Source organism: Candoia aspera, chromosome 7 (assembly GCF_035149785.1).
Source record: "Candoia aspera isolate rCanAsp1 chromosome 7, rCanAsp1.hap2, whole genome shotgun sequence".
Classification (NCBI taxonomy): Eukaryota; Metazoa; Chordata; class Lepidosauria; order Squamata; family Boidae; genus Candoia; species Candoia aspera.
This window is the reverse complement of record NC_086159.1, coordinates 29,069,464-29,097,294: the sequence shown is the minus strand read 5'-3', so window position 1 is coordinate 29,097,294 and position 27,831 is coordinate 29,069,464. Positions and strand designations below refer to the sequence as shown.

At 40.0% G+C, this 27,831-nt stretch overlaps 2 protein-coding genes across 4 annotated transcripts in view; one reads left to right on the top strand and one right to left on the bottom strand.

The window, feature by feature from the left end:
• Positions 1–6,431, top strand: part of SUN2 (Sad1 and UNC84 domain containing 2) — a 33,996-nt gene extending 27,565 nt beyond the window's left edge. Inside the window, exon 18 of the mRNA XM_063309440.1 lies at positions 1,052–6,431. Within this exon, the coding sequence (XP_063165510.1) occupies positions 1,052–1,168 (117 nt within the window). The 3' untranslated portion in view covers positions 1,169–6,431. The remainder of the gene's footprint in view (positions 1–1,051) is intronic.
• A 53-nt stretch (positions 6,432–6,484) lies between these two features.
• On the bottom strand, positions 6,485–27,813 carry GTPBP1 (GTP binding protein 1). 3 transcript variants are annotated; one of them, XM_063309442.1, is made up of 12 exons: positions 27,465–27,813; positions 25,925–26,036; positions 24,088–24,268; positions 21,216–21,564; positions 20,491–20,614; positions 16,785–16,899; positions 15,295–15,439; positions 14,969–15,151; positions 13,302–13,437; positions 12,328–12,506; positions 11,017–11,172; positions 6,485–9,241 (listed from the first exon to the last, which is right to left on the bottom strand). In XM_063309442.1, the coding sequence occupies exons 1-12, from the start codon at positions 27,654–27,656 to the stop codon at positions 9,149–9,151; spliced, it is 1,965 nt and encodes a 654-aa protein (XP_063165512.1). In that variant the 5' UTR covers positions 27,657–27,813; the 3' UTR covers positions 6,485–9,148. The 3 variants fall into 3 exon arrangements, with proteins under 3 accessions (XP_063165512.1, XP_063165513.1, XP_063165511.1); XM_063309443.1 differs by having other exon boundaries at positions 11,017–11,169; XM_063309441.1 differs by having other exon boundaries at positions 11,017–11,217; positions 27,465–27,810.
• Positions 27,814–27,831: the final 18 nt, after the last annotated feature.

Genomic DNA, 27,831 nt, shown 5'->3' with positions numbered 1-27,831 from the left:
TTTCCTGGATAAAGAACAAGTTTTTGAAATACGTTGGAAATAATAAAATGTAGGGATTATAATAGTAGCTTTTATTTTTCCAAGTATAGCTGTTGTGGTCTTGCTGCTTTTTATCTCCAGAGCTTACCCCAAAATTAGCCATTATGGAGGTGGCAGATGGAACTTCCTGGTGTTTTAAGGGATATACTGTAGACCAATGCATTTTGATAGGTGCATAAGCAATTCCTGTGAAGAATTTTGCTGTTCTGCCCCTCTTATGCTAGTATCTCATGACCAAAGAAATGGACTTCAGAGCCTCTAAGATAAGCCTTCCCCAACCCAGTGCCCTTTAGATGTGTAGGATTAGATTCTCCCATTATCTCACATCAGGACTGTGATAGGAGTTCTAGTCCAACCTATCTGGTGGGCACTGATAGAGGAAGAAAGAAGGCTGAACTGAACTCATTTGTCAATGCTTGCAGAGTTCTGACAAGGGATGCTGAATTACGCAGTGCTTATTACATTTCTATAGATAACAGAAAAAAATTAGAATCATGTTTGACACCTTAGTGCTGTTGGTGGTGGTGGAGGCACCTTTACAGACTTTGTTTATACATTTGGATGCATCTGCCCCACACCCTGCCATCATTTTGTGCCTCCCAACACTCCCAGATTGCACAATCAATTTTCAACATTTTTAAAAGAAAGTAAAAGAAAAGATGGGTACATTAAACATTTAGGAACTTACTGCATCCACTTTTCCCCTTAAACAACCCTAAAACAAACCCTAAAAAACATACAAAAAGGGCCTTGTCCCATGTAGGCTTTACTGTGTCATCAAGTATATTCCTTGCATCTCCAGGGGAGGAAAGTAAAAATAAAGCCCATGGCTGGAAAAGGGACATATTTTTGTTTTAGCTGATCAGCGACAACGTGTTACTGTTCTCCAGGCAATAAGAGCAGGTTTGGACTACTGTAAATTAGGCCAAGCTGAAGGAGCAATCCTCCAGCATTCTCTCTGGCTCATATTTTAAAATGTCAGCTTTTTTTTTTTTGCTTCTCTCATCCTCAGGATATAGACAGGCAGGCAACTTTCCAGCTGGTGGAGCTAAGAGTTCTCAGCAACTGGGGGCATCCCGAATACACCTGCATTTATCGCTTCCGTATGCATGGGGAGCCAGTCTCATAACATCTTCTAGCACCACTAGCTCAGAAGTCACCTACCTCAAGATCTGCACCTCAGACTGCAAAAGGCAGTTGGGAAGCAGTGCCAGGAAGGAGACCAACTTGGAATGGGCAATATATCTTTTTTGCTGAGTTGCACAGAGACGAGAAGTAAGCTGTGATTCTCTCTGATCAGTCAGTTCTCTCCAGAAAACAACACCCTTCTGAGTGCAGAAGAAGAAAGAGGGCTTCTTGATTTGGTATTTTATATTCAGTTGTTTTTAAAGCAGATTTTTAAACATACCTATGCAGTTCATACTTGCCCCATCCTTTATACTTTTCCAGACCTGATTTCTGGTTGTCCCTTTAGAGCTCAGTTTTCGGGGGGGCTGAAGGCATATTTAAATAAACTAAGCAATGCAGGACAAGTTGGCACGGACATGAGTTTTGGCCTGCAATAAGGATATGAAGCCTCTGCTAGACTTTAGGTACTTATTTGGCCCCTTATTACTGTCACCTCAAAGCCTCAACCTCCTCCTAGAAAGGAGGGGCCTACTTTTGCCTGTGCCTACTCTGAGCAGCTCTGGGGGATACAGAAGGTGCTGTTGAAGCTTTAGGGAGTGGCATCATAACTTTAGTCACTTTTATGTAATAATCATATTGTGTGGAGGCAGGTAGAGAAATGTTTTTGTGAAATCTGTCTTGGATGAGGACTGTAGGGCCATTCCTCTTCCTGTGTAGACAGGATTCTGTTGATTTTTTTTTGTAACCTGTCCACAACAGATTGAGATTGAATTCCATGTGAAGCAACATGCACAGATTCAAAAGCTATAGAGGGAAATGGAGGGTTGCTTACTAGGGGACTGTGATCTGTTTAAAAACTGGAAGCTGCAGTTTTGAAGAATGGGAAGGAAAGAGTTTTTCTTAGAAAAATAGTGTAAAGGTAAACTACAGCTATCTGTATGGGTTAAATGTTGACATACATTTCCCAGTCTGCAGTATTGTATTTCTTAGAAAATAAATTAGTATTGTCAAGCCTTCACATCAGCATAGAAGCAAGTACACGAGCTCCTAATAAGAGGGAGATGATTGCCAATGCTAATGGCAAAAGAAAAGTACCCCAGCATGCATTCAGAGGTGAATATCTCTGAAGATTTTTGAATATCTCACATATTTCACAACAGAGTCATAGTATTACAATATGGGCTCCAAGGATGAACTTTGGCTCATATTGAACTCTCTTTTGATCTGCTTGCAGAGGACACAAGTTGCATATTGTTATTCACAAAAAATTGAAGACACTCTTAAGTTGAGCTCAATTCCTGGTGACAATACAGAATATCAGAAGCTGCTGCAGTTCAGGCTGTATATGTTTGAAAAAGGTTAAATGCTTTTTTTAGCTTGCATAACTTATGTATTAATCTCAGAAGCCATTAAGAGTAGCAGGAACTTGAAGTCTGAACACCCAGTGTACCATAACTCTACATTTCTAAGCTAGTTGAATCTCATAGTTCCTTGAGACAGGGAAAGTACAACTAGATATCTATAATCACTTGCTATTACTAGTCAGTTGACTAAACGAGTTAGAGTCCTGAAGTGGCATAGTGAAATACATCACTCTAAGGGGAAAAGATCATTTTTTAAATGTTCCTTATTGTATTAAAAACAATCACAGCAAGGAATAAAACAAGCAGCCAAGAAAAACTTGATCTCCCTGCTATGCTAGTTGTTGAATGTTCTGACAGTTTTAGGTAAAGGTAAAGGTTTCCCTTGACAGTTTTACAGGTGGGGAAATAAAAAATGGTACCCTTTGCCTTTGCTCTTAAGTGTTATACTCAACTTAATTGCCACCCTTTCTAGGGGCAAAGCTCTCTTCTTAGTATGTACATACCCAAAGAGTATTTTTTGTTTTACTAAATGGGTCATCTTTGAATGAAACCTATGCTCAGAAGGAACAGCCTTCTGGATGGGTGCCTCATAAGTAATTCCTCTTTCCATCCTTAGTTGAGAACGAAATAGCCATACATGGCAAAAGAACACGGAGACTCTGATGGGCCCCAGAAGACCCAATTTTTCAGACTGACATGAGTTTGGAACCAACAAACTTCCTACTTTAGAAAAACTGGGCTAGGGAGAGGACACGCAGGCTGGTCCAGAATTCCCAATTTGGGTCCCTTCAGATGTGTTGGTTATCCTAGAGGTCTGCCTGTGTGGTCGCTAAGAGTTGATATTGACTTGATGCTCTATAATCAATCCACCAGATATGTTGGGATTGCCAGAATAGATATCAGGTTGAAAAAAGCTGATCTGGCATTTGGAACACACTACCCAAACATGAAGCTACTGTCTCTATTCTTGACCAGAATGGAGTCATTATTATTATTATTATTTAAAAGAAGCAACGTAAACATTTAAGTAGGTAACCATGCTGCCAACTAAGGAGAGAGTATAGAGAAATCTGGTAGCCAAAGGGCAGGAGGGCATATTGAGCTACACCAGAGTAGCTGTAGTGCATATGCTTTTACATGTTGAAACTCCCAGGTTCAATCCTTGGTATCTGTAGTTAAAGCTAGGAAAAACCTTAGTGCTGCAAATTAGTGTTGCCAGTACTGGGCTGAGGAGCTGCAGCAGTTTCCTTGTGGCAGAAAAAAACAGTCCAGTCAGGTCAACTGGTTGCCTTTTCCCTAAGGATAGGTAACAGTGGACTAGGCTTGGCTTGGGGGCTTGGTTTTGTTTTTAAAGCATCATTTTCTCAGTTGTATATACAGACTGAGGGTTGTGGATGTGCCTAGTAGTGGTTGTGCACAATGTGCATAAGTGTGCTGCTGCACTTTTCTGGTAATATGTTACTTATTACATGTAGGGGAGTATCTGTTACTCATTACATATACCTGTTGAGAGAATAGGCGTGGGGCCAGCTTTATTGCAGCTAGAAGAATTGGTGCATGCTTATGACAGTATTGTAAAAGAAACAGTATTACATGGGCCTGGCCTCACTATTTCAGTGTTATGATGAATGTGCCTGCTGTGATATAGTACAACATGGCATGTTAAATGCCTGGGAAATATTTAGCTAACTAAGGTTTGTTAAGGTTATTGGACCCTATGAACTTTGTTAACAAGCTGCATTCAACAGAAAGATCAACCTGGTATTTGTGATGTTGGTACAGACTTCCTGTACTATTTGTCTTTCCTTATGTGTACCTACAAAAATAACAGGCTCATGTGGCGCAGAGTGGTAGGTGGCAGTATTGCAACCAAAAACTCTCCCCACAACTCAAGTTCAATCCCAGCGGAAGCTGGATTCTCTCTGGATAGCCGGCTCAGGTTGACTCAGCCTTCCATCCTTCCGAGGTCAGTAAAATGAGTACCCGGCTTGCTGGGGAAGGTGATGACTGGGGAAGGCAATGGCAAACCACCCCACTATAGTCTGCCAAGAAAGCGTCACGAAAGTGGCGTCCCTCCAAAGGGTCAGACATGACTCAGTGCTTGCACAGGGGACCTTCCACCTTCACCTCTATCAATTGAGGAGTCCATTTGCTAACAATAAGGACTTATCAGGTGTCCAGGATGGTAGCATCTTATTCTATCTTTCAGGCTCTAATAATGAATCCCGTGTTCTTTGGCCTACAATAATTCTTGAATTGTTTGATGACATTCTCTTCAACATGACAATAAAGGCCGTTTCCAGCACTTTTAATGAGATGCAGGAATAGCAAATTTCCTTGCCAGAAGGACTCAAGTTAGAAAAGGTCATATGGAAATGGTCTCTAAATCTGAATCCTTGTGTTCCTTCAAGCAAATTATTGGCCTTCATTCGTCCACTACTTTCAAATAAAATCCGAGACAGAACCCATTCTCCATGTTCTTAGTTATCCCATGTATGTTGTTTTATCATTTTTTTTAACATTAATTGAAGTTAACTTTTTAACTTTGTAATTACCCCAAAATAGGGATGGGTTAAGGACATATTTTTAATAATTTCTTCCATTCTGTTATGAAAGAGTGACTAACGGACGGTTGTATTTAGGAGGAAACAAACATCTGGAATAGTGCATTTTCAGGACATCTGATTTAGAATTTAATCTGCTGTGATCACCATACAGTGGTTTTATAGAATAACGGAACACTATTGAGAAAGATAAATATTGTGAGGGTAAATAGTGGTTGTATTCTTGTGACCCACTAAAGCGAAAAGGCTTTAAGGAGCACTTACTGATAGTTTATGCCCTCCTACTCTTATTGTCCTGTAATCAAACTTCATGGTTTACCATCCTGTCCAGGCCCATCATGGCCACCAATTTTATGCCACCGTCTGCAACCAGGGGCCTGAGAGTAAGTTTTTATTCTAAGTTAATTCCTAGTCACTATTTTGGGTTCAGCCACTAAGTTTGTTTAAGGCCTTCACATGATAGGGATAAAATAGCAGCACATGCACACTCATTAACCAAGCTTTTTAACTTAAAAGTGTTACAAAATACAACTAGAGACTGAAAATCCAGTGGTACCAAATCAACAGTGATCTTACATAACCATGTGAAAAAGTATGACAATGTTATGGTGCCAGGACCTTCACCTGTCAGTACCAGGCATTTGCATGCAGCTGCTCTCACCACTTGCAGACCTAGCCTTTTTCACAAAGCCTAGCTGAGGATGATGGAGTTGAAGGTTACTATAGTGCAGATGGCTAGTTAAGACTGCTGACAGGGAAGCATCGTAGCAGCTTCTAAACTCCACAAATACAAGAGCTACCATCAGGAATGCTTTTGTACAGTGCGCTTTTCAAGTGGAAACAAGAATTTAAGCATGAAAAATGTGGCTTTTCCACACTTTTTGTACTGGGGAAGGCACCCCACAGATTAATGGTTTAATAATAAATCATACTGCTAAAGAAACACTTATTTACATTGCAGGGTTGGGGGGGATTGCATATAAGTCTGTAGATTACAACTGCTGCGTGCCTATTTTTTTTAAAGATCTGTGTTGTAATTTACACCTATGCAAGAAAAACCAAGTTCAATAAATGATTTTTCTTAAAAGGGGTGAAACTGGTCACTAGTGGACAGGGGACTTTTTGTATGTTGGGGAGGAGTAAAATGAGTAGAAATTCTGATCAAAGAATGGCACTAAAGGTTCTATCAAATAGACCACAGACCATATGCATGACTAGCATGATACAAGTTTCCTAGAACAGAAGGGGAAACAAGAAAGGCCAATCTGCTGAAAAGGTTAAATAATTAAAAAAACAATTTATACTGCAGTTTAAACTACTGTAGTTTAATTTTAAGAAAACATTTGATGTCAAGAGTTAGCTAAAATCAGGATTGCAACTTCTCCAACCTGAGGTTTTCAAAATAGCAATAGCTTTGAATGTATTTTTTTAATTGCGCACATTTCTTATGCAAAGCTGTTGTGAACAGCCCGTGGAATACTGCATATAGTTCTGGTCATCACATCTATTGTAGAGCTGGAAAGGATGTAAAAAGGATATCCAAAATAATTAAGTTGCCTTTTAGCATGAAAAGACTACAAAGTATTTTTCATTTAAAACTTGATGCATATAAAAGGCATGTGGAAATTTCTCTAAAGATACCAGAACTTGGAAATCATCCATCGATGTGAAACGCAAGATGCAAGATAAGGTGAAGGCATAGAATTTACTTCTATTAGACGTGTGATACTGATTTAGGTAATTTTAAAAGCTAGTCAAATCTATAGAGGACAAGCTTATCAGTGGTTACTGGTTTCAATGAAAGTATAATACCTCCAGAACGAAAGGCAGCATTTGCTAAAGGTCAGTTGTGAACACCTGACCTTGCTTACACCTCTGAACAGGCCCTGTAAGTCACAGTATAGGACAAGGTAGACTTGATTCTGTAGGATTATTCTGTAGGATTTTTCTTATAGCACAAGTTTCTTTTGTCAATTTGATTTTCTACAAGCTTCTGGACGCATTAAGTAATCCCTAGTTCAGGAGAACAACCAGCTAGCCCTCAAGCCTTTTCAAAAGAGAAACTTCAGCCATATAAAACTTATTTACAAATTACATCTAACCTGATTTACATTTTGTGAACCAGCATTAGTGAAATAATACCCCATTGCCTCTAAAATGGAGAGAACAGCAAGCTTTTCATTTTTAATAAATTGTTCTTTTTAATGTTGACACCATGCCAGCATCAGTAGTCCTTATGTGTGGCTCAAAAAGAACACAGCACTGTGGCTTTCTTACTGCTTGTCAGCACTGTACATTCATCTTTCAAAACAAAAGAATGAAGGAAAGAAGACACCACACCAAGGCCTCTGCTTCTCTTGGTATTGGAAGGCAAGGAGACATGTAATACAGGGTGAAAAGCAACAGAACAGGTTGCTACCTTGCATTAATCATCCCCACACTGTTTTGACCTCAGAGGATGCTCTTAATACTGCAGCTGCTAAGCATTATATCCGAAAAGCAATGTAGGTATAACAACTTTCCTTAATCTGGTGCCTTCAAGACAGATTGGTCTACAACAGTCCCATATAGCAAACCTGTTAACCTTGCTTGCTGGGGAATTGTAATCCAACATATCTAGGGCACATCAGACTTGGGAAGATGGTGTAAGTATTCCTACCTGCTCCCTAATGTTTATAACGTCAAAAAAACTGATTATTCCAAAAACTGTTAGGATGGAGTAAATCTAAGAAATACTATACTGTAGGGAAAAAAAGCTATTCAAAGTTACAAACCAGTTAACTACAAACCACAATTTTTTTCATACTTTCTCCTTTTTAAAAACATGATGCAGTTAAAAGAAGTCAAAAAACTCAATTCAGAGTGAGTGCATTGAAGAGACACAGCTACTAAAGTTAGAGAATCACAAATGGGAGTCCAAATTTTAATGGTGGATTCAGTAATCCTCTCAGCCTGCCTCTATGAAGTCTCTGTTCCTGCCACAGCAAAGATTTGGAGGGGCTGAAACAAGTTTCTAACTTGGTCTCTAAAGCATTCAATTAATGAAAGAGGCACCTATTTCCTTAATGAGAAGGGAGCTGAATATGCAGATGCCATCAATAGCATCTGTTCCTGGCAGGAGGGAAATCTGGCCCTAAAGACTGGTTTGGAAGCCATGAAAATGAAATGGGCAAGTAACCAGAAACGATCTTGCACTCTCACTCCCTGTTCCTAAAGTGTCCACATAGCTGGTTGCAAAACTAGATATAGCATGCAGTCAGAGTAATACAGAAGCCTCTGTAGCAGTTTTGAAGATAAAATACAAATAAAATGTGAAATTAACTCTTCAGCCTCCAACTGTCACTTTCAAAGCTCCCCACCTTTTCTTTCAGAAGGATGAAGTACTTGCAAACAAGCTTACAAGTACACACAACTTCTAGGATCTCACTGGAATCCAAGATTTGGGATGAAGCTGGTTTGAGGGGTTTCCTTTGTGACAGTTACCAACTATGGTCATGGTGACATTACAGCTGGAGAGACCCAGTACTTGTTTCAAACCACTGGAAACATGGGAGAAGAACTGCTATCTCCTCCCAGCCAACTACTGTGTATTTTTACTCTTAAAGGCCTAGGATTTCAGAAATTCCCAATTGCAAAAGAAAGAGTGGGTTAGCTAACATGATGATGAACATGGGAGTGGAGGAGAAGAGACAGGTACTTTCTTTTCTATACCTGCATTCTCCTGAATGCATATGCATGCATGCACATACACACACACACACACACACAAAACCACCATAATAAAAACATAAAAATCATGACTAAGAGCTTGAGGTGTACAAAATGTTTTAGGGAGAAGGTGGCTGTTGGTCAGTCCCATGTGTGCTTTGTCACCTTCATTAGTTTAAATGGAAAACCCCACATTCCCTGGAACTTCCTCTGCTCCCCTCCCTGGGGGAAACAAGTTTCCATAGTAGGAGATCAGCTGCAAAGGATTTTGGTTAAGCTGCTCCGGGTTTTTGAATTGAAGAAATGGAGGGGAAGATGTGAATTTCTCCGTGATTGAAAAGATGTTCAGCAGCCACCAGCTGGAGTCACAATAGCTGCTTGAGATTTCACTTTATGACGCTGGCCACCACGCCGCCGGCCACCACCTCCAGCCTTTGCCTGGGGAAGCAGGGGGGGGGGGGAGAAAAAAAAGCCCAGGTGAGAATAAGAAGGACAAGAGGATTCTGGATGACAGAATAAATTGGGAAAAAAATGCACAAACACAACCCACAACGTTGGGTACTGGATATGTACAAGCCCCATGAGAAAACATCTTCCACATAAGCCTTTCCAGTCCTGTTCAGTAGAGGACATCTTGCTGATGCTTGCTTAAAGTGGTGGTGAGGTCATTCTCTGTTGGTGCAACTGCTAAGTGGAACAATCACTCCAGCAAAATCAAATGGCCATGGAGCATTTCCACCACCAATTAAAGACCAGCAATACAAGAGTACTCAATTGTCAGCAACCCTAATATTACTGGTTAGAGTTTTAGGTTATATTTGTGTATTTCTCACTTTTTCCACTGTAAATTCCTTTGCATTTTTGACAAAATGAAAAAAAAAACTTTAGATAAAATCAAATAATAAATGGGAAAGGGATGAGAAAACATGTTCATAAAAATTCTTCCTGAAGGGTTCAGCTTCATGAGAATTCAATGGAAAGATTATGACTAGATCTCACTACTACAGCCTGTGCTCCCTAAGGCATATAAGCCAAAGTTGTAGAGGAAATACCTTATTTCCCTCTTGATTGTGGGATTCTTCATCCAATGCAGGCTGAAGGAAAGCATTGGGAAAAGAGAAGTAGAGGTAAGCAGGACACAGGACAGACAGACAATCAGGATATGGACTAAGACTTACAGAACAAAGGGAGTTCTATTCCAACACATCTGGAAGGCACTAGACAGAGCACATAAGGCAGGAGATAAAACAAAGATGCACACACACAGGCCGAAGGAAGAAAGGAGACTCGTGCTAAATAAATAAGTCGCACCTACAGAGCACAGTCAATTATCTGAATTAAGGAGCATAGTTCTGCTAAAGCACTCAAGCTCTTGCCAATTTAACAAATGCTTGCAGTTGATTTATGCTACCTGTCCAAAGTTTAGGATGGCACTAAATCTTAAGAGCAATTAAAATGCAACAGAATGCTGCAAGTTCTGCAAAGGAAAAAACTCAAAAAACTGTAAAACCCTCTTACAGGAACAGAAATTTGAGCTGGATACATTTTATGCCTCCAGTATAAGTCAAGGATAGCTCTATAATTCAAGAGGGAGATCATTCTACACTTCGGTGCAACTGCAAAATAAGGCTCTCTCTTTTGCAATGGAAATCCTTACTGTATTAATCCACATCACAAAAGTAAACAAAACATAGTTGGATCCACAAACTGCAGAAAAACTGCAAGGCTCACATCTGATTATTCTAGATCTGAAATAATGAACAGGACACTCCAAATCTGAGGCAGACAAAAAGGTTAGTCACTCTGAACTAAATAAAGAACTTCTGATGCTCACTAAGGGATGGATGGAAAATTAGCTGCCATTTAAAAGAACAAAGATCCAGGCAGTTTTCTTAGCTACAGGATTATTCCCCTGACATCTGGGTTCCTGTTTGGAGCCATTTTTACGATGTACTCATACCAACTCTGGATAGAAAAACAAGTATGAACACACAATATTAAAAATGAGCATAATATGCCCTGCTTGGTTATCTCCTTTTGACTTAGCAGTGCATGTGAATCAGGATACGAAGGCTTGTTCAACAAAGCTTAGTTTAAAAAGCCTTTGCTCAGTGAGATATGAACTCAGCCAAAATCAGTGGAGGAGGAGAAACTGTCGCTCCCCTTAAGGCAAGCCTGGGAAAAAAAGGCACTGCACAGGCCACGTTACCTACCTGTGGTTGTTGAGCACCAGACGGTGCTGAGGCAACTGTTGCCAGCGACATTGCATCCTCTGCCACAGCGGGGTTCAGCACTGCTATGCCAGCCTGGGCTCCACCCTCTTCACGCTTGGTCAAGGGTCCCTTTTTTGTGGACTGCATCTTGATCTGCTGGGGTTTGGAGTTCATGGGTGAATTATTGGTGGTTTGGAGTAACTGCCAGTCAAAAAGAGATAACCAGAATCAGGAACTTCACTGAGTATTGGGTTTTACTTTACAGTACAGAATCAACAAGCAAAGTTGATGTGACTTTAGTTAGACCCTTAGATACTTAGAAAAAGAAGCTGAGCTCTCTCATCTCCCACAACCTCTGAAGCAGGAAGGGACTAAAGAACAAACCACAAAGTTAGTCTTATTGTTTATTCCCTGCAGCTAATGTGGAAGGCCAAACATTAAGTAAAAGACAGATGTTAACAGCACAGCAATATCTAAGCCATTTCACTGTATGTATTAGATAATAGTTTAAACAATGCCTCCAATTTTTCTATTTGTGTGATATATAAAACTATCTTCTGATCTGGCAACCAGGGCCTTTTGAGTTCGCCACGTTTTAAACGGATAACTGGCACATTACCTTTATAAATATGAAGAATACACTGGAATAATGCCTTCATTCTGAAGAGAAGCAGTGTAAATGACACAGAACTGTAACTGGGTTTGAAAGCCTTTAGAAAATATGGGCACTGCAGCAATATATAGCTTGAACAGAAAGAGCATCAATGCAGGGCACCAAAGAAGTAGGGCATTTTGAATGGGGTGAAAATTCTAAAAGACGCTTGGCTTGTTGCCTGCAACTCTAGAAAAGAGGGAAAAGCCCAAAACAGCAGAAATAGACTCCATTCTTTTCTCACTGGCTTGCAAGAACAGCTAAATGCAACTCAGATAGACAAGCAATGTTTTGCCAAACCTGGTATTGGGTTGGAGGAGACTGGATTAAAGTTTTTTACTGAACAGCAATGCTCAAACTTGTTCTAGCTACCTGGGGAGGGCTGGGATCTCTGAAAAAATGGGAACAGAACCATTTGAGCACAGAACTAAAGTTAACTAAACTAAACTAAACTAACTAAAGTTAATCCCCTCCAACACACACACTGTAAGCTTAAAGAAAAATATAGAGATACTGAAAAAATAACAATAGTGTTCATTAATCATGTACCTCACCAGTAACTGGCAACAGTTTTATGCAATACACCATTTAATCAACGAAGAAGAGAATTAGGCAACTGCAGGTGCCAACCTGTGAAACTCCTCCCCATCCACTATTACCTTGGTGATAGTGCCCACAGCTTTGGTACGCCCCTCACGAAAAACCAGCCGCTGGTCTATGTGCAAGTATTCTGGAGTCTTGATGAAGCGGAAGTGGACAGTGGCTTTATCCCCAGTGCGTAGACAGTCTTTGTCCATGCTAAGGATAGTGGCTGTCTGGCGAATGCTACCACAATGTACTAGAAATAGTAAGAATCTCATTGGCACTCAGGATGTCAGCAAGGAAACAAATATTGGCAATACACATGGATGCTATTAATTCACCACACAAAAAAAATTGGATTTCCTTTGTTGTGTATATGCATCTTTCGCTAAGAGAAAAAATATAAAAAACTTTACTCTTGTTACTTTCCCTAGTGAGTTATAGATCATCACTGCCCACCGGCATTCTTGAGTACTGAAGGATTCCTCCAGTGAGAAACATGAAGGTCTCCTACATGTCATGCTTTCCTCAAAAGCCTGTATCTTGTAAGATACAGGTTACAGAAATCAAATGCGGTTTCTTCCCCCGGTCATCCACCAAACCTAGCACTAAAGTGGAATTTCTACAGTGGTGGAAGTCAAGCACTCTAGATGTGGATCATCCAGTCTCTTGATGTTCTTCTGTACAAGATGTTCTTCTGCCACATTCCAAAAGTTCCACAATGAAGAATGCTCTTTTGCTCTTTGTTGTTGCTGTCCCTTTAAGTCAGAGATGCAAACTATTAAGAAAGCACCTGGCCTCTTAATGGCCTGTTTTTGGGGGTGGGGGTTAAGTTAATAACAATATCCCTCATCTATCTAGTAATTTTACAGTTACAATTTACAGAGGATAGGGGACTGCAACAAGAGCTTTCAGGAGCAGAAGATGGCCTTGAGCCTAGGCTATGCACTCTTCCTATTATGGGGAATAATCACTACCACTAGTGTATTTAATACCTCAAGCTAAACTACAAAAGGTGTATATAAAAGACATAGAAAGCAACTCCACATACCCATTGCCTGATAACGGGGACTGATAGTGGTAGGATGGTGCAGAACCAGAATCTCTGCTTCAAATTCCCAAGAGGCTTGAGGATTCAGCCGAGGTGACACCATCACCATGCCTTTCCGGATAGAAGAGCGCTTGATCTGGTAATGGAATAATTAAAAGAGAATATCAAAATCAAAAGTAGGCTCATCGGAAAATAAACATACTTCTGTGGTATTTACAGAAGACTACAAATACAGCCTTGTCTGGGAAGCAGTAGGATATCCATTCACCCAACTAACCAAGCAGGAAACCATTCCAAGAAGAGTATCTTAAAGGGGTGCTTTTGGTCAAAACCATTTACTGATAAGCCTTGGCACAATGCCTAGTGTATTAGCATTGAATCAGGTCTATCTGCTGCCCTTCCTTTATTGTATAAAGAGTAAAGAGTGTTCCACAATAGATATGCATGACCCAAGGCTATTATTACATTTTTTATGCCTTAAAGTCAGTCTCTTCTGCCTTGATGCCTTTAAGTCAGTCTCTTTTGCCTTTTAGAATCAGCCATCAACAGTGAAGGAACCAGTCAAGAAATATGCCACAGACTGGCACTTGGTAGAACAGCCATGAAAGTCTTGGAAAAGATATTCAAGTACTGTGATGTATCTATACCTACAAAGATCAGAATAGTGCAAGCCATGGTATTCCCTATGGTACTCTATGGAAGTGAAAGTTGGACTTTAAAGAAGTAGGATAGGAAGGGTATTGATGCCTTTGAACTTTGGTGTTGGAGAAGACTCATGAGAACACCATGGACAGCCAAGGGAAAAAAATGGATCATTGAACAAATCAACCCAGCGTTATCACTTGAGGCACAAATGACTATGCTCAAATTATCCTACTTTGGACACATTATCTGAAGACCCAGCTCTCTGGAGAAGTCTCTAATGCAGGGAAAGGTGGAAGGAAAGAGAAGAGGATGACCAGCAGCAAGGTGGATGGACTCAGTTACAGTGGTGATAAGTGCAGTGTTGGGAGACTTGAAAGAATAGGTTAAAGATAGATCATCATGGAGAACATCTATCTATGTGGTCACTAGGAGTTGAAAACAACTTGATGGCACATAATCAATCAATCAATCAATCCAGTCTTGACTCCTGGTGACTGTCTGGGCAAGTCCCTGCAGTTTTCTTGGCAAGATTTTCAGAAGTGATTTGCCACTGCTTTCTTCCTAGGACTGACAGACAGTGACTTGCCCAAGGTCACCCAGCTGGGTTTGTACCTAGGGTGGGACAAGAACTCATGGTCTCCCAGCTTCTAGCCTTGTGCCTTAAACTACTAGACCAAACTGGCTGCCTATACTTACTTACATGGGACTAAATCCCACTGAACTCAATTTACTTCCTAGAAAAATAGGTAAGATTAGCAAGTAGAAAGGAAGTTATGAAAGAAAATTAAAGGGACTGCCTATTCCTCATGCATATAAATCTCTATCATATTTCTCATTAATCATTTCTCATTCCCAGTGGAGACAATTTAGGTCTGTAATAATTGCAGACAAAACCTGCTATATCTTAGCCATCCTGAACATAGAGACCAAGGAATAAATCCCCTTAACAAAGAAGGACCTACTTCTCAATATGCATGTTTACAACTGCACTGTCAGACACTGAAAATAAAGTTGGCACTTACCTTTTTCAGAGCAAAGGACGCAGTCTGACCACCCCGCACCTCTTTGACTGGCATGCGCTTGCGGTGGATGGATTTCACAGCAATAGGCAAGAAGTTGCCTAGTGGATCTGGGCCTAGAAGCAAGGTGTCATTTAACTTGATTAGGCCTCTCAGGGTTGTTCCAGACACCACTGTCCCGACACCCTACACCAGGAAGAAAGTAAAAAGGAAAGGAGTTAGTCATGTTAGGACAGCAATAGCAGAATTTCTTTACTTTTCTCATCCTTTGAAATGGATGAGAATTTCCATTTCTCATGGAAACAACTATCTAGAACATTTCTGCTTACTGGTACAGAGTAAGTGTCATCTATCTGGAATTCTGCAGGTTCCTCCTCCCGGTAACTTGTCCTTGGAGATAGGAGATTGAGAAACATCTTTAGCAGCTCCAGATTCTCACCAGTGACATTGGAAATCTGGAATATTGGGCACATTCTAATGGGGAAAAAAAGATCATTACAAAACAAATTATTCAGTGGTCTTTGCTATCTTCTTCATGTTTGGTGCAACATCTCCAGATAATATAACCAACATGCTTGGTGTTGGGAGAAAAGTGTCCTGCAACAGGGATTCTCAAACTTTGCAATTCTGTGACCCCCTAAAGTAATAAATGAATTTGGATTGCTCTATGAATAAAACTAATGATTTCATTGGATTAGGGTTGGATGAAAAAAAAAATACCACTTTTATTTGTTAGAGTTTAATCTATAAACTGTAGCCCTCCAGAGCTGAGAAACTGCCACCACTGCTTCATCCTCTCTTAGGTAGTGAGGCCACTGGCAGGAGCTGCAGCCCCACAAGGAGGAGCAGAACATGGCAGAAGGAGTAACTACCTTCTCTCTCTCTCCAGCAGCCAGACTATCTCCTGCTTAGTTGCTACACATACAACTGTGTGACGTAAATAAACTGAGACTTAACTAGCAACACTAAGAAGCACTGCTTGTCCTCCAGATGCCTCTTCACCTGCTCTGCCCCAGTGACTTCTTCTAGCCAAGTGGGGGAAGGTGAAAGCAGAGAGAAGAGTGATGGCATCTACCTACCTTTACGCTCTTGCTCCCTGGCCACCTGTTTGACCTTCCCCCAGAAAGCCTTCAAGCTTTGTTAAAGGGAATGGTTGAGAATGAGGTGCTGGAGGCCAGCCAATTAGCACACACCAGATATTGCTAAATCCATACTAGTGGATTTAGCATAGCTGGAGCTCTGGAACAGCACACTCCCTCTGCACATGGACATGTGCTTGGGTGTGAAAGTCAAGAAAAAAGGGAGAGAGAAGTGAGATGGGGGAGGATCACTTTTCATTTGTCAAAGCAGGCTCCTAAATGATGGTTCCTTTACAATTTTGCCAGCAGGACTATCTGTATCGTTTCCCAGCTGACAACACTATAAAGAGCACAATGGGTCATTTTCAAATCAAATACCATTTCAAATTTGTTCATGATACCACCAGAAAATGAGGACCCAAACTGAAAACTCCTACCCTTCAAAGGACACTAAGTGTGGTATTTCTGCTGCTCCTGACACTAGTACTCTACCAAGTCATCTAGCATCATATTCCTGACTCAACTGACCTCATCCTGTTTTTTAATCCTAGGGCTGGGAATGCAGGGAGCCACAACTTTAAAAGAACCATACAATTCCATTATAGGAAAATGGCAGGATTGTGAGGGTCTACTTATGTTTTTTTTTTAAAAAAACTATGAATTTCACAGGGCCTTCCTAGAAGTTTTTCACCTCTGTTCTAAGTTACCAAATTGGGATTCAGCTTGTTTTCATTCATCACCTTTCAGAGCTGAAATTGGAGGCAGTAACAATAACATCATCTTTGCTCTGGACCAGCACAGGGATCTTCCTGCATCCTGGGGACTTCAAAAGTCGTTGCAAGAGCTTCAGGGTCTCTTAATGAACAAAATGAAAAAAAGAGGCCTGTTTGTGACAATTTTGATAGGGTTAGTTGAGAGCAAGAGAGAGAGAAAGAGGTGGGGAACTAGATCACCTATTTGTCAAAGCAGGCTCCTACATAATGGTTCCTTTACAATTTTGCCAGCAGGACCATTTGTATTGTTCTCATTCCCCAGCTGACAACATTACAAATAGCACAATGGCTAATATTCAGAACTAATAAGTACCATTTCAAAACTGTTCCAGAGTTATATGGCAGATAAGTACACTTTCAGTTTATTTGAGCATATTTAAATGCCTGGAACACAAGGATTTCAAAATTTATTTAAAAGGTGAGACAATAGTCTTAAGTAGAGAGAGAACTTAGAAGGCAACATCAGGAGTTTAGTGGGAGACTTTAACACCACAGGGTTAATCAAGTTAAACTTTAAGGACTGTAACAAGCACTTTGGAGGCCCTAAACAGCTCCTTGTTTCTGCTTGCTTACAACTATTATTCTCTATCATATGTATCTTCCTAAAAAATCATCAGTCCTGAAATAAAGCAATTCTTATAGCTAAAATTTAACCTGCATTATTACTTTGATCAGAAATGTTGCCAAGTTAATTTCACAATACACAACTAATAGTTTAAGAAGTTATTACAAGATTTAATCTTGTCATGTGGCTGGGATCTGGTTTTGCTCTCAATGTCAAAATTGTAAAATAAACAAAGACATTAGGAAGCCCACAATATCCATTTTATCATCATAAGACTACAGTTATCCACAAGATAGACTAATGGATGCAATTTTTGCCCAAGAGCAGGAAGCTTTATTCATCCACCAACAAAACTGTGAAGCTGTCAGAACATACCCTATTCCAGTCAGTGTCTTCTCTTAGAAATGCCCCACTGTAGTAAATTCCACATCTAAGTGCACATGGCACTCAGTGTTCTTTTATGCCAAGACAATGGCTTGTCTTTGGCAGCACAAAGCAATTTCCCCATGAATACTACTTACCACAGTAAGGAATAAATGAAGATGCTCTTGCAAAAGACTGATGTTGAGAACAGTCCATACATTATCATCATCTATACATTTTGTTAAGAGTCAGTTTTGAAGACCACTGGAGACAGCCCTGCCCATCAATCAATTCTCTGACTGGGCTCACACAAGCTAAGCCATTGTTCATTTTATCATGATTTGCTGAGTAAATCCCAACTGTAGCTCACACATCATCCTAAGCATCAAGTAAGTTGTTTTATGTACTACATAAAGAAAGTCTGTGTTTTCTACTATAGAGCTCTGGCTATATATTCCAGAGGATCCTAGGTCATCCCTCACATAAAAAGCCTGAAAAAAACAACACCTGCAGTATCAGTGTTTTCTTTTGCTTTGCTTTTAGAGGCAAAGTGCAATCCTTTTATCTAAAATGCCCAGAAACAGAATTTCACAGAGCAGAAGTAGAGAGCAACTGGCATATTTGGAACTCACATTGATGCTAATGATATTCTGCAGCATAAGATACAGCCATGTCTCATTCCAAAACAGAACACTTGGTCTTGCCTAGCTACAAGATTGGCTACTCCTACCGCAAAGTACACTAATTCTTGCTGGGGGTCATAATTTATGATGGCCATTAGCGACCATATTTTGTAGACAGAGCAGAGAAGTAATGGTTTCATTTGTTCACAAGACTCACAAGTATTTGCTACAATATATAAACAGAACCTTTCAATTCCAAAGTAATATGTCCCCCATAACCAGCTGCTGGAGGGCAACAATGAGGATGTATTATTTACTTCATATCATTCTTGTGGGTTTATGGAAAGCATCTTAAAGGGGAAAAAAGCGGGACTAGAAGGATCCTCAGCCTGATGCTCCTTTATGTTTTCTTACATCAGATCAGCCTCCCCAAACCTGTGTCCTGCAGATAATGGGAGCAGCAGTCCAACATATCTCAATGGTAACAAATTAGAGGAGGCTGCATTACTTCAGAACAGGGTTTCTCAACCCAGGTTCCATGGAACCCTAGGGTTCCGCAAGAGGTCACTAAGTGTTCCCTGGGAAATTATGATTTAAAAAATTATTTCAAATTCAGGCAACTTCACATTAAAGAGGTAAGTTTCATTCTGTACTTTTAGTTTAAGAACACTATTAATGTTTATATACAGGCCTACTCATGAAACTAATAATTTTGTAACTTCTGGCCCATATTCAAGTCTGACTGTGCAGGGGTTCCCTGAGGCCTGAAAACTATTTCAAGGGTTCCTCCAGGGTCAAAAAATTGAGAAAGGCAGCTTTAGAATTATCTGCAAACCCAAGTCAGCTTGCTAACTGAAAATGCCTGCTATAGGAAAAACAAACTTGTGGTTAAATTAAACAATGCTTTCACAGGTAAGTTATAAGCATAGATAAGCATCTGCTAGATACTTACTTTTTCCTAGGTTTGCAAAATGCTATATAGAACTCACAAGTTTTGTGCTACACACAACTTCAAAGATAAAGCTGCTTATAAGCCAGACATTAAAGAAAATATTTCCCCTATTAAGGCCTAACCTCTGTAATTTAAGTTTTAAAAATCTAGAAAGAAAAGAACTATCACATCAATCAGGAAATACATTTTAAATAGATCCCTGGGAAGGAATCCCCATAACTCTTCACCTTATTTTATCAAATGGATGAATGAAAATATAAACCTTTTTCTCTTAAAAGCTTATCTATGCAAGAGAAGGAAGAACAAGCCTATACACTGTTTTTGAACTATTTCATTGTGCCAGTGTGACTGTTTTGTTGTGGATATCACAGGAGAAAGGATGAATACAAATCTTACCATGTAAAGGGAAATTCCTGCATTTTGGTCTCAATGAAGAGAGACACAGGAGTTCAAAAAAAATGCAAATATAAAGGATTACAGAGCTGACCTTTGAGATAGGGAAGCAATAAGCAAGCTGTTAAGAGGAGACTTGCAGAAAAGATTACACAGTCCCAAGATAGGGGAAAGTATGGAAAAGAAACTCAGAATAACCCCACCTTGATTTTGTTTAGGATAAGATCAGACAGAGAGAAACCTGGACAGAATAACAAGATTCTGTAATTCAACCTTACGAAAATAAAGAGTATTCCTGGAATCCCTGTTGTGCCTGTTTCTTGATCTGGCCTACCTCGATGGGCTGACATCAAACCATTGCCAAATTGGCAATGACTGGAAATTAATATTTTAACATGATGCCAGTAATTTACTTGAAAGCAACAACCACAACAAGAGATAGCAGAAGATCAGAGAAACAGAAAAGAAAGCCAGGGTGGTACAGTGATCAAGGTGTTAACCAGAATAGGGAGACTCAGGTTACTGTTGTTGCTATTATTATTATTTACATTTTGTATACGACCCTAAGCCGTTCAGCTTTGTCCTCAGTCACAAAAGCTCTTTGGGTGACTTTGAGCTTTTCTCAAGGCTGATGTGGGGAAAAATAGGAATAGGATGTATTATATATGAAGTACTTTGAGCTCCTGAATAAAAAGGCTGGATATAGATCAAATAAATAAAAAAAGGAGATAAACACTTCACAGCAAAGAGCAACTGTTTGTAGCATTTTCCATTTACCTTGAAGGATGTTAGCCGGACACATATCAATCTTGGTCACCACCACAAAGACTGGAACATTAAGTGCCAGTGCTAGACCCAGGTGCTCCTTGGTCATCCCAACAATTCCAGCATTGCTGCCAACCTGTATTGAGATAAAGTTTGAGGAAAAACTACTATGGCTGTTGACAGTGTTAAGCAATGTTATGTGGGTATGCCAAAAAAGATGGGCATAGATAAGAACTTCAATCTATCATTGGGGAAAAAATTAAGACTTGCAGTAAGGTAAGGATAAGGAAGAATGTCTAATAAGCAAAAAGGAGCCAAAGTTTACATGCTTTGTACACATTATCACTGACATGGAAAGGAGACATTTGGGATCACCATACATGGCAAGGAGACATTTCTATTAAATTTTACATTTTGTATTTGATTAGCCTAACTGCAAGAACAGGAACTTGCATACATTCAGTATAATCCAAAAACAAAGTCAGGCTGAGAAAGACCACATAAAATCAAGGCAAGTCACAAAACACAGTTCCATGAGCAGAAGACAGACAACGGAAGTTTCGAACATTTGGTTTGGTGAAAACAATTTTAGTATGTAAGTTCTACCATATTATTTACTATTATTACTATCATTTATCATATAAGTTCTCTTCAACTACTTAACAGTGAGTCAAGAACAATGTTGGAAAAGGACTACGTTCCCACAAACCTCTTCCCCTACAACTAGCACTGCTTACCATGAGCATACAAAAGTCAGGGAGATGCCCAGTCATGCCAAAGACTGTAGTCTTCAAGTACTTCTCATGCCCAGCCAGGTCAATGAAGGTTATGACTTTTGTTGATTTCTCACAGATCTTGGTCCACTCCAAACTTCCACCATGGCTGTCAGGCTTGTTCACGACATTGCCCTCACTGTCAAAGCCCAAGATGTCATTGCCCACACTGCTGGTACGGCCTGACTCAATCTCATGCTTGTGGCGAAAAAGCTTTTGCCGAGCAAAACCACGTCCATTGTCCAGCTCACCATGGGTGAGGACACCCAGCAAAGTGCTCTTCCCAGCATCCACATTGCCAACCACTGCTACCCTACAGGAAGGCAAAAGAAAGTGATAAACCTCCTGGACTTCAACTCAACGATTGGAATCCATTTCCCCCTGCCACTATAAAATGAAAATCTGCAGCATATTCAGAATGTTGTAACTGATATTTGAAGAGCCACTTTATAAAGTTCCAATCACCAGTTTCTAGATCATATAAAAATATAACAGCTAAGACTAAGAAAAAAGGAGGAAAAAATTCACCAGTGCCACAATTAGAATACTGAAATTTCTCAAGGATGTGCACAATGGCATAATTAATACCAAACCTGTTTCCCTAACACCAGTGTCTGCATTCAAACCTAAATTCAACACAATGAGAGTGTCCTAAGTTTACCATTTCTGTCTTATAACACTTCAGAGCTAGCACAAGTATTAAAAGCTACCATGTCTTATGCTAGAATGTAATATATTGTATACAGTATAATATACTGTACAATGGGTTATTCTGGAATTTATAGTTCAGTAGCAGTTATTTATTACATTTACATCTTGCCTTTTTTCATCAGGGTATTCCTCTAACTTTATCCCCACAAGCCTATGAGATAGGTTGAGCTGAGATGGAGTGATGCAACCAAGCAAGTCACCCAGTGACTTTCTTGAAGCCCTGACCCAAGTCCTACATCTTAATGCCTGCTATTGCTGAACATGGATATGGGGGGAAGGGGAAATTTGAATCAGACTTTGATTCTGGTAATTCAAAAATTTATAAATTTGAAAAAAGAAAACAGCCAACACATTTCAAGAACATGAATATGTCTATCAGACCTGAAACTAAGTTCATAGTAGGAAACTGAGCATACAGAAAAGCATATTCCCCTTTGAAAATCAAATACTCCTGCATAACCCTTCCCAACCTGTGTCCCCCGCCAGCTATGTTAGACTGTAAGTCCCATTACTGATCAGGCTGACTGGGAGTTATAATGCAACACATTCAAAAGGCTATAGGATAAAGAAGGCTGCTGTCACAATGTGGGAAACACTGCAAGATATTTATATTATTTGGACATTTCCCTTTCATAGATGCTGAGTTACTACCCATCAGTGCCAAATCTTTAACCAGGCTGGACAGCTTTCTTTCTTGACTCTCCATTACATAATCCATTATATAAATACATATTCACAGAGCCTGTACTGTATACAACTGGCATATAGCATGTTTAATTCCGAACCTATCTACAAACTTTTTTACACTAACACAGGAGCTATCATAATGGCGACCAGAGTGAAAATATCACTCTGGACACATAGATGCCCTGTAGATCTTAGGAACATCTCAAAGCAACTGTCCTGACCCTTCAACCAGCTGTAACTTTTTAAAAGGATGGATCCAGTGGAGTGTTATGCTAATGAGGGAAACTGCTCATTGAATGATTTGCACAGATCTAGCATAGCTGACCACTGCTGACCTTAAAAAACTAAATAGTGTCAGACTTATTTAGTACTTGGATGGGAGATCATCAAAGAAGCCCAGAATTGTGGTGGAAAGACAACAACAACCCAAAAAGAAAGCAGTGATGAACCACTTCTATACTGTGACCAAGAAAACAACTTGTACACGTTCACAAAGTCTCTAGGAATCAATCTTAATTTGTAACTTAACTGGTTGATGTACACCTTAAAAGGTAATGTTTTTCCAAAGATATCCCACTAACCATATATATATTTTGGAGGTGAAGAGTAGAAAGAGACTGTATAAACAGTGTTAAATCAGTAAATTGCAAGTTAAGCTGGAGGAAATTCTTAAGTACATTCCAAGTTCCTTCTATATTTCCATACAGCTAATAAGAACGGCATAAGTTTTTCATCTCGATACTCACCAAGTACTATAAAACAAAACTGGAAAAAATATTTCCAGTTCTTAAGCGTCAGGATCAAATTTCAAGAGCTGCTATGTGCCAACTCTGAGTAAAGATAAGAAAAAGGTGAACAACTTAAGACACCAGTATCAAAGTTTAATCTGAAAATCCAGATTCATGGAATATTTCCAATTGCTAGTACGTGTTTAAACTCTCATCATGAGCATGTTTCCATGAGCTGGTTCACACATAATACTGGTTTGTTGAGTGGCTGAGCTCACCAGAACACTATACCCAAACCAAGTAAACTACATCATGGTTTAATATGCTGTGTCTACCCACAGTAAGTAAAAATAACTTCTGTCCCAGAACCTAAAAGACAATCTAAGCCAATCCCAGAGCCAACCCTTAAAAAGTTAGTTGAAAATCTATGGAGTAAAGAAAATACGTTTCTGTCCTTTGTTGGATATCAAAAAATACAACTTGCAAGGTTTTAACTAAAAGTAGGAAACCTGCCATTCAGACACTTCTCAATAAGCTAAATATATACTCTCAGTCCCAGCCATGAGCTTCTATGCATACCGTGAAGGAGAGAAAAAATTAATTAGACCAAATTACTCCCATAGCCAAACCAGAGTTACCAGCTTTCTGCCACTACCTGTACAAGCTGTAGCAGCAGATATCATGTTGACTTGCTCCATATCTCTTCTTACCTGACCTCTAGGAAATCGTTGTCACCCACACGTTTCCGCACCAAATAATCGCGCACTTTGCCTCCTGCTTCTTGGTGCTCTCGCAAGAGAATTACATCAGCATCTATCTGTTCTGCCATGCTCTTCACTGTGGCGTAGGAAGCTTCCATGTCTCCATCACTGAGCCCATAGTCAGTCCCATCTAATGAAGAATTGGGAAGAAAGGAGGAATAGCTCCATGAAGTTGGTATAACAGACTAAGAGGTGCTTTGTCCCTCATGGTCTGTTAACAGACTAGTCAAGGGTTCTGTCAATTTTTTTTTTAAAATAAAGATTTCATAATTAAAAGGGCATTGATTAAAACAAACAGACAGGATGGTGGGAGATGAATAAAAACTCCAATTTTATTCCAAATGCTTATAGCATATGTGAACAACCTGTGAGACATGGGGGTAAGCGACCTGAGAGGAGGCAGGTGCATGTTTCATCATTGCTGATATATCCTGCCATACCTTCCTTTCTCATCCACCTTTTCTACCAGGAGAACACCCCTGCAAACACACACATACTGCTGCACCTCCATGCAACCCTTGGTCCCAAAGCTGCCCTTGTTTATCTGATATCTCTACCTGTTCACTGGGACTTGCTTTTCCCAGGATATACAGCACAGATCTGCTATTAGCATGAGAGAATTTGTAAAAAAAGGATGAAATAGTCTATACCCCACTGCTATATTAAGTCCCACAATACCCTTATGAGCTTCGCTTATTGAAAACAAAGTAAGAACAATTTATTAAATGCTGTTGCTAGTAGAAAAACTGACATTGTTACACAGGGCAGAACTCAGATTTACAGAGAAGCCCACTTCCTACACTTGTATAAACATGAATATACAATGGTTTATTGACCTATTTCACGTGCAAGTTTTCTTTGAGAACTGGACTGATGGGTGCTTCTGACCTGATGTCATTGTCAGAAATCACTTAAACTTAGAGGGCAAACATGATTTTACCTGTCATATGCTAGTAAGTCAGGGGCAACTGAGGAGGGGGGGTGCCGGCAGAGAGCTGCATTTTGGTGGGCCCATGACAGACAGGTGGATGATGAAGTGGCTGGTGTCACATTATGCTTAGCACTGTGAGATTTTTGTTTTTTTCCATGAGTTCTGAGAAGAATATGGATTTTTTTTCTTCATTTCTTAAAAACTGGGAAAGAAAAGGGAGAGGCTACATGCAGTCCTAAGGTTACAGATTACTCCCTCCAACTGGGCAGGAAACACCATTCATTCATTCATTCCCCACCCATCTCCTCCCATCGGGGGACTCTGGGCGGTTTACAATAAAATAATCAATTAAAACAACATTCATACAATATAAATATGATATATAAATATAGAATTACTCTTAATAAATAAATATAAAAATAAGAGTAAAAAAGTAAAAGTAAAAATATTTACTTTTGCATTATTGTTATCATTTAATGTGACTATTATGAACATCCTTTACTGAAAAGCAGCACATTACTTCTATACAAACACTGTAGGAGAGGATTCCAGTTTTGTACAGGAAGGAAATATGAACATTGTTGATTGACGTGATTAACTATTGAATGAATTCGTTGGCACTGACAACTGAAAACAGTGCCTGTTGTTATGGTATGATTTAGTACAGGGTGAAAACATTTGAAAGCATTAGCTAGATGTGAAGGTAGGAAAATTATCTTGTTATATTAGGGAATAAGGTATATATCATGTACTAGCCATTCCTTTCCCCAAGCACTATAGATTGAGCTACTTCTGCAAAACCACTACTTCTTAAAATCTTGGCATTTGGCATTGAAGAAACCATACAGTACTTACCTGACCCTTGTCCAATAACATAGATGGTCTCCCCACATCCTTCATCCATCCGCTCCCACATCTGTCGAAGTAAGCTATCATACTGTTCAGATGTTGGGCTCACCATTACTAGCTAAATAGAGAGAGTGGGCATTTACTTTTTATTAACTACTTCAAGAACAAGATTTCTCTTTAGATATTATTGTTTAAACAATTGCAATCCAAAGAACAAATACATCAAACAATATGGCTAAAACAAAATACAAACAATACATCACAATTTTCTGTTAAACAGTTCTTAAGTCCCTTTGGTGAGTGCGCCTTAAAATAAATGTCCATTTGAAGGGTGTCGCTTTCAGAAGGAAGTAAATGAAAAAAATAAAATGATAGAACAAAATACCCAACTATACTGCTTGATAGGGAACTGATTTTCAAATGCTTTTATTCTTTTTAAAATATCTGAAATGCACTTCATTTTCAAATACTGTATTGACATATGAGGAATAAAGTTTAAGTCTGCTGCTTCTGACATGGTGTAATATATCCAGTACTTTATCACATATTGCACAGTACGCAAAACCATGCCAATGCTTTAATGATAGTTCCTATTTACCTAGAGCTGCAAGGTTCATTACAGCACAGCAAAGACGCCTGATCTGTCAAAGTGTCTTGTCCTCAGCTTTCACACATAGTGAACAATTGCTCAGGTTCCATCTATCTCAAGTCCATCACATAACCGTGCCCAGCAGGTTAACAAAACATGCAGGTGCTACAGCCAGTTCTTTGATCAGAACAATGCTTCTTCTGCAACATTAAAAGAGACTGTACCCAACTGTCTATAAATGCATAACTACAGTATATCCCAACTTTAAACACAGCAGGGAGTGAACATAGAAGACAAAATCTGGTATCAATTACTTGAAAGAGTTAGAAGAAAGAAAGCATAACTGGGTAGGACTGGGAAATTTTTTGTTCATACATCTTAAACTTCTTTCAATAGGTGACACAGGGCCATGCACTCAGAAAGACCACTAACGACAAAATCTGAATATATTACACTTGTTCCTACAATGCACTTAAAACTGTGCCACATAGATTTAAGGAAAGAAGAGTTGAAGTCCCACTTTTTCCTTATTAATGGGAAAACTCATTCAGGAGTACAGTATTAACTTTCTGAATCCAGACACGTGCCAAGTGTGAATGCCACGTACACCGACTCAACGTTCCGCGAAGCATCCTTAATTACACTCTCACTAATATTTCTTTCTTTCACAGGCACACGTCTCATAATTGTTATCCGTGACAAAGACGGAAGAAGCCAACCTTCGATCACCTCCAAACAAATCTACCGACTACAACACATTAATGAAACGGCCCTGAATGAAGTTCCCGAAAAGACCATCAGAACGAGGACCGGCCCCGTATTGGTGGGAAGGGAGGGAAGCACCCCATGGAACGGCTGAGGCGGCCAAAGGAGCGTGACCCGGAGTAGTCACAGCCAACCTCACCTCCTCCGCCAACTCCCGCCCCCCGCTTTCGTCCCCAGCCCGGCCAGGCCTACCTTGCTGGTGAGATCGAGCTCCGGCTCTCCATTGAGCACCTCGCCGTCCTCGCTGCAATCAGCCTCTGGGACGCCGCGGTGAGGCTTGGAGAAAGCCGCCACTGTCCCACCGTGCGCGACGGGCTCTGGAGCGAACATCGAGGCCGGCACTGGCGAGCCCCCCACCGGAGACCGACTCCTCTCAGTCGCCATCTTGGCAGCGCCAGCCCCCTCCCCGGCCTTATTAGTATAAACTCCGCCCACTCGCGCGAAAATTACCTCAAAGAAGCCAGCAGGAATTCTCTCACACTCCACCCAAACAGGTGGTTTAGTAATTTAGCCCTTCGCCCACCAATCAGGGAGCAGAGCCGTCAATAATCATTACTGC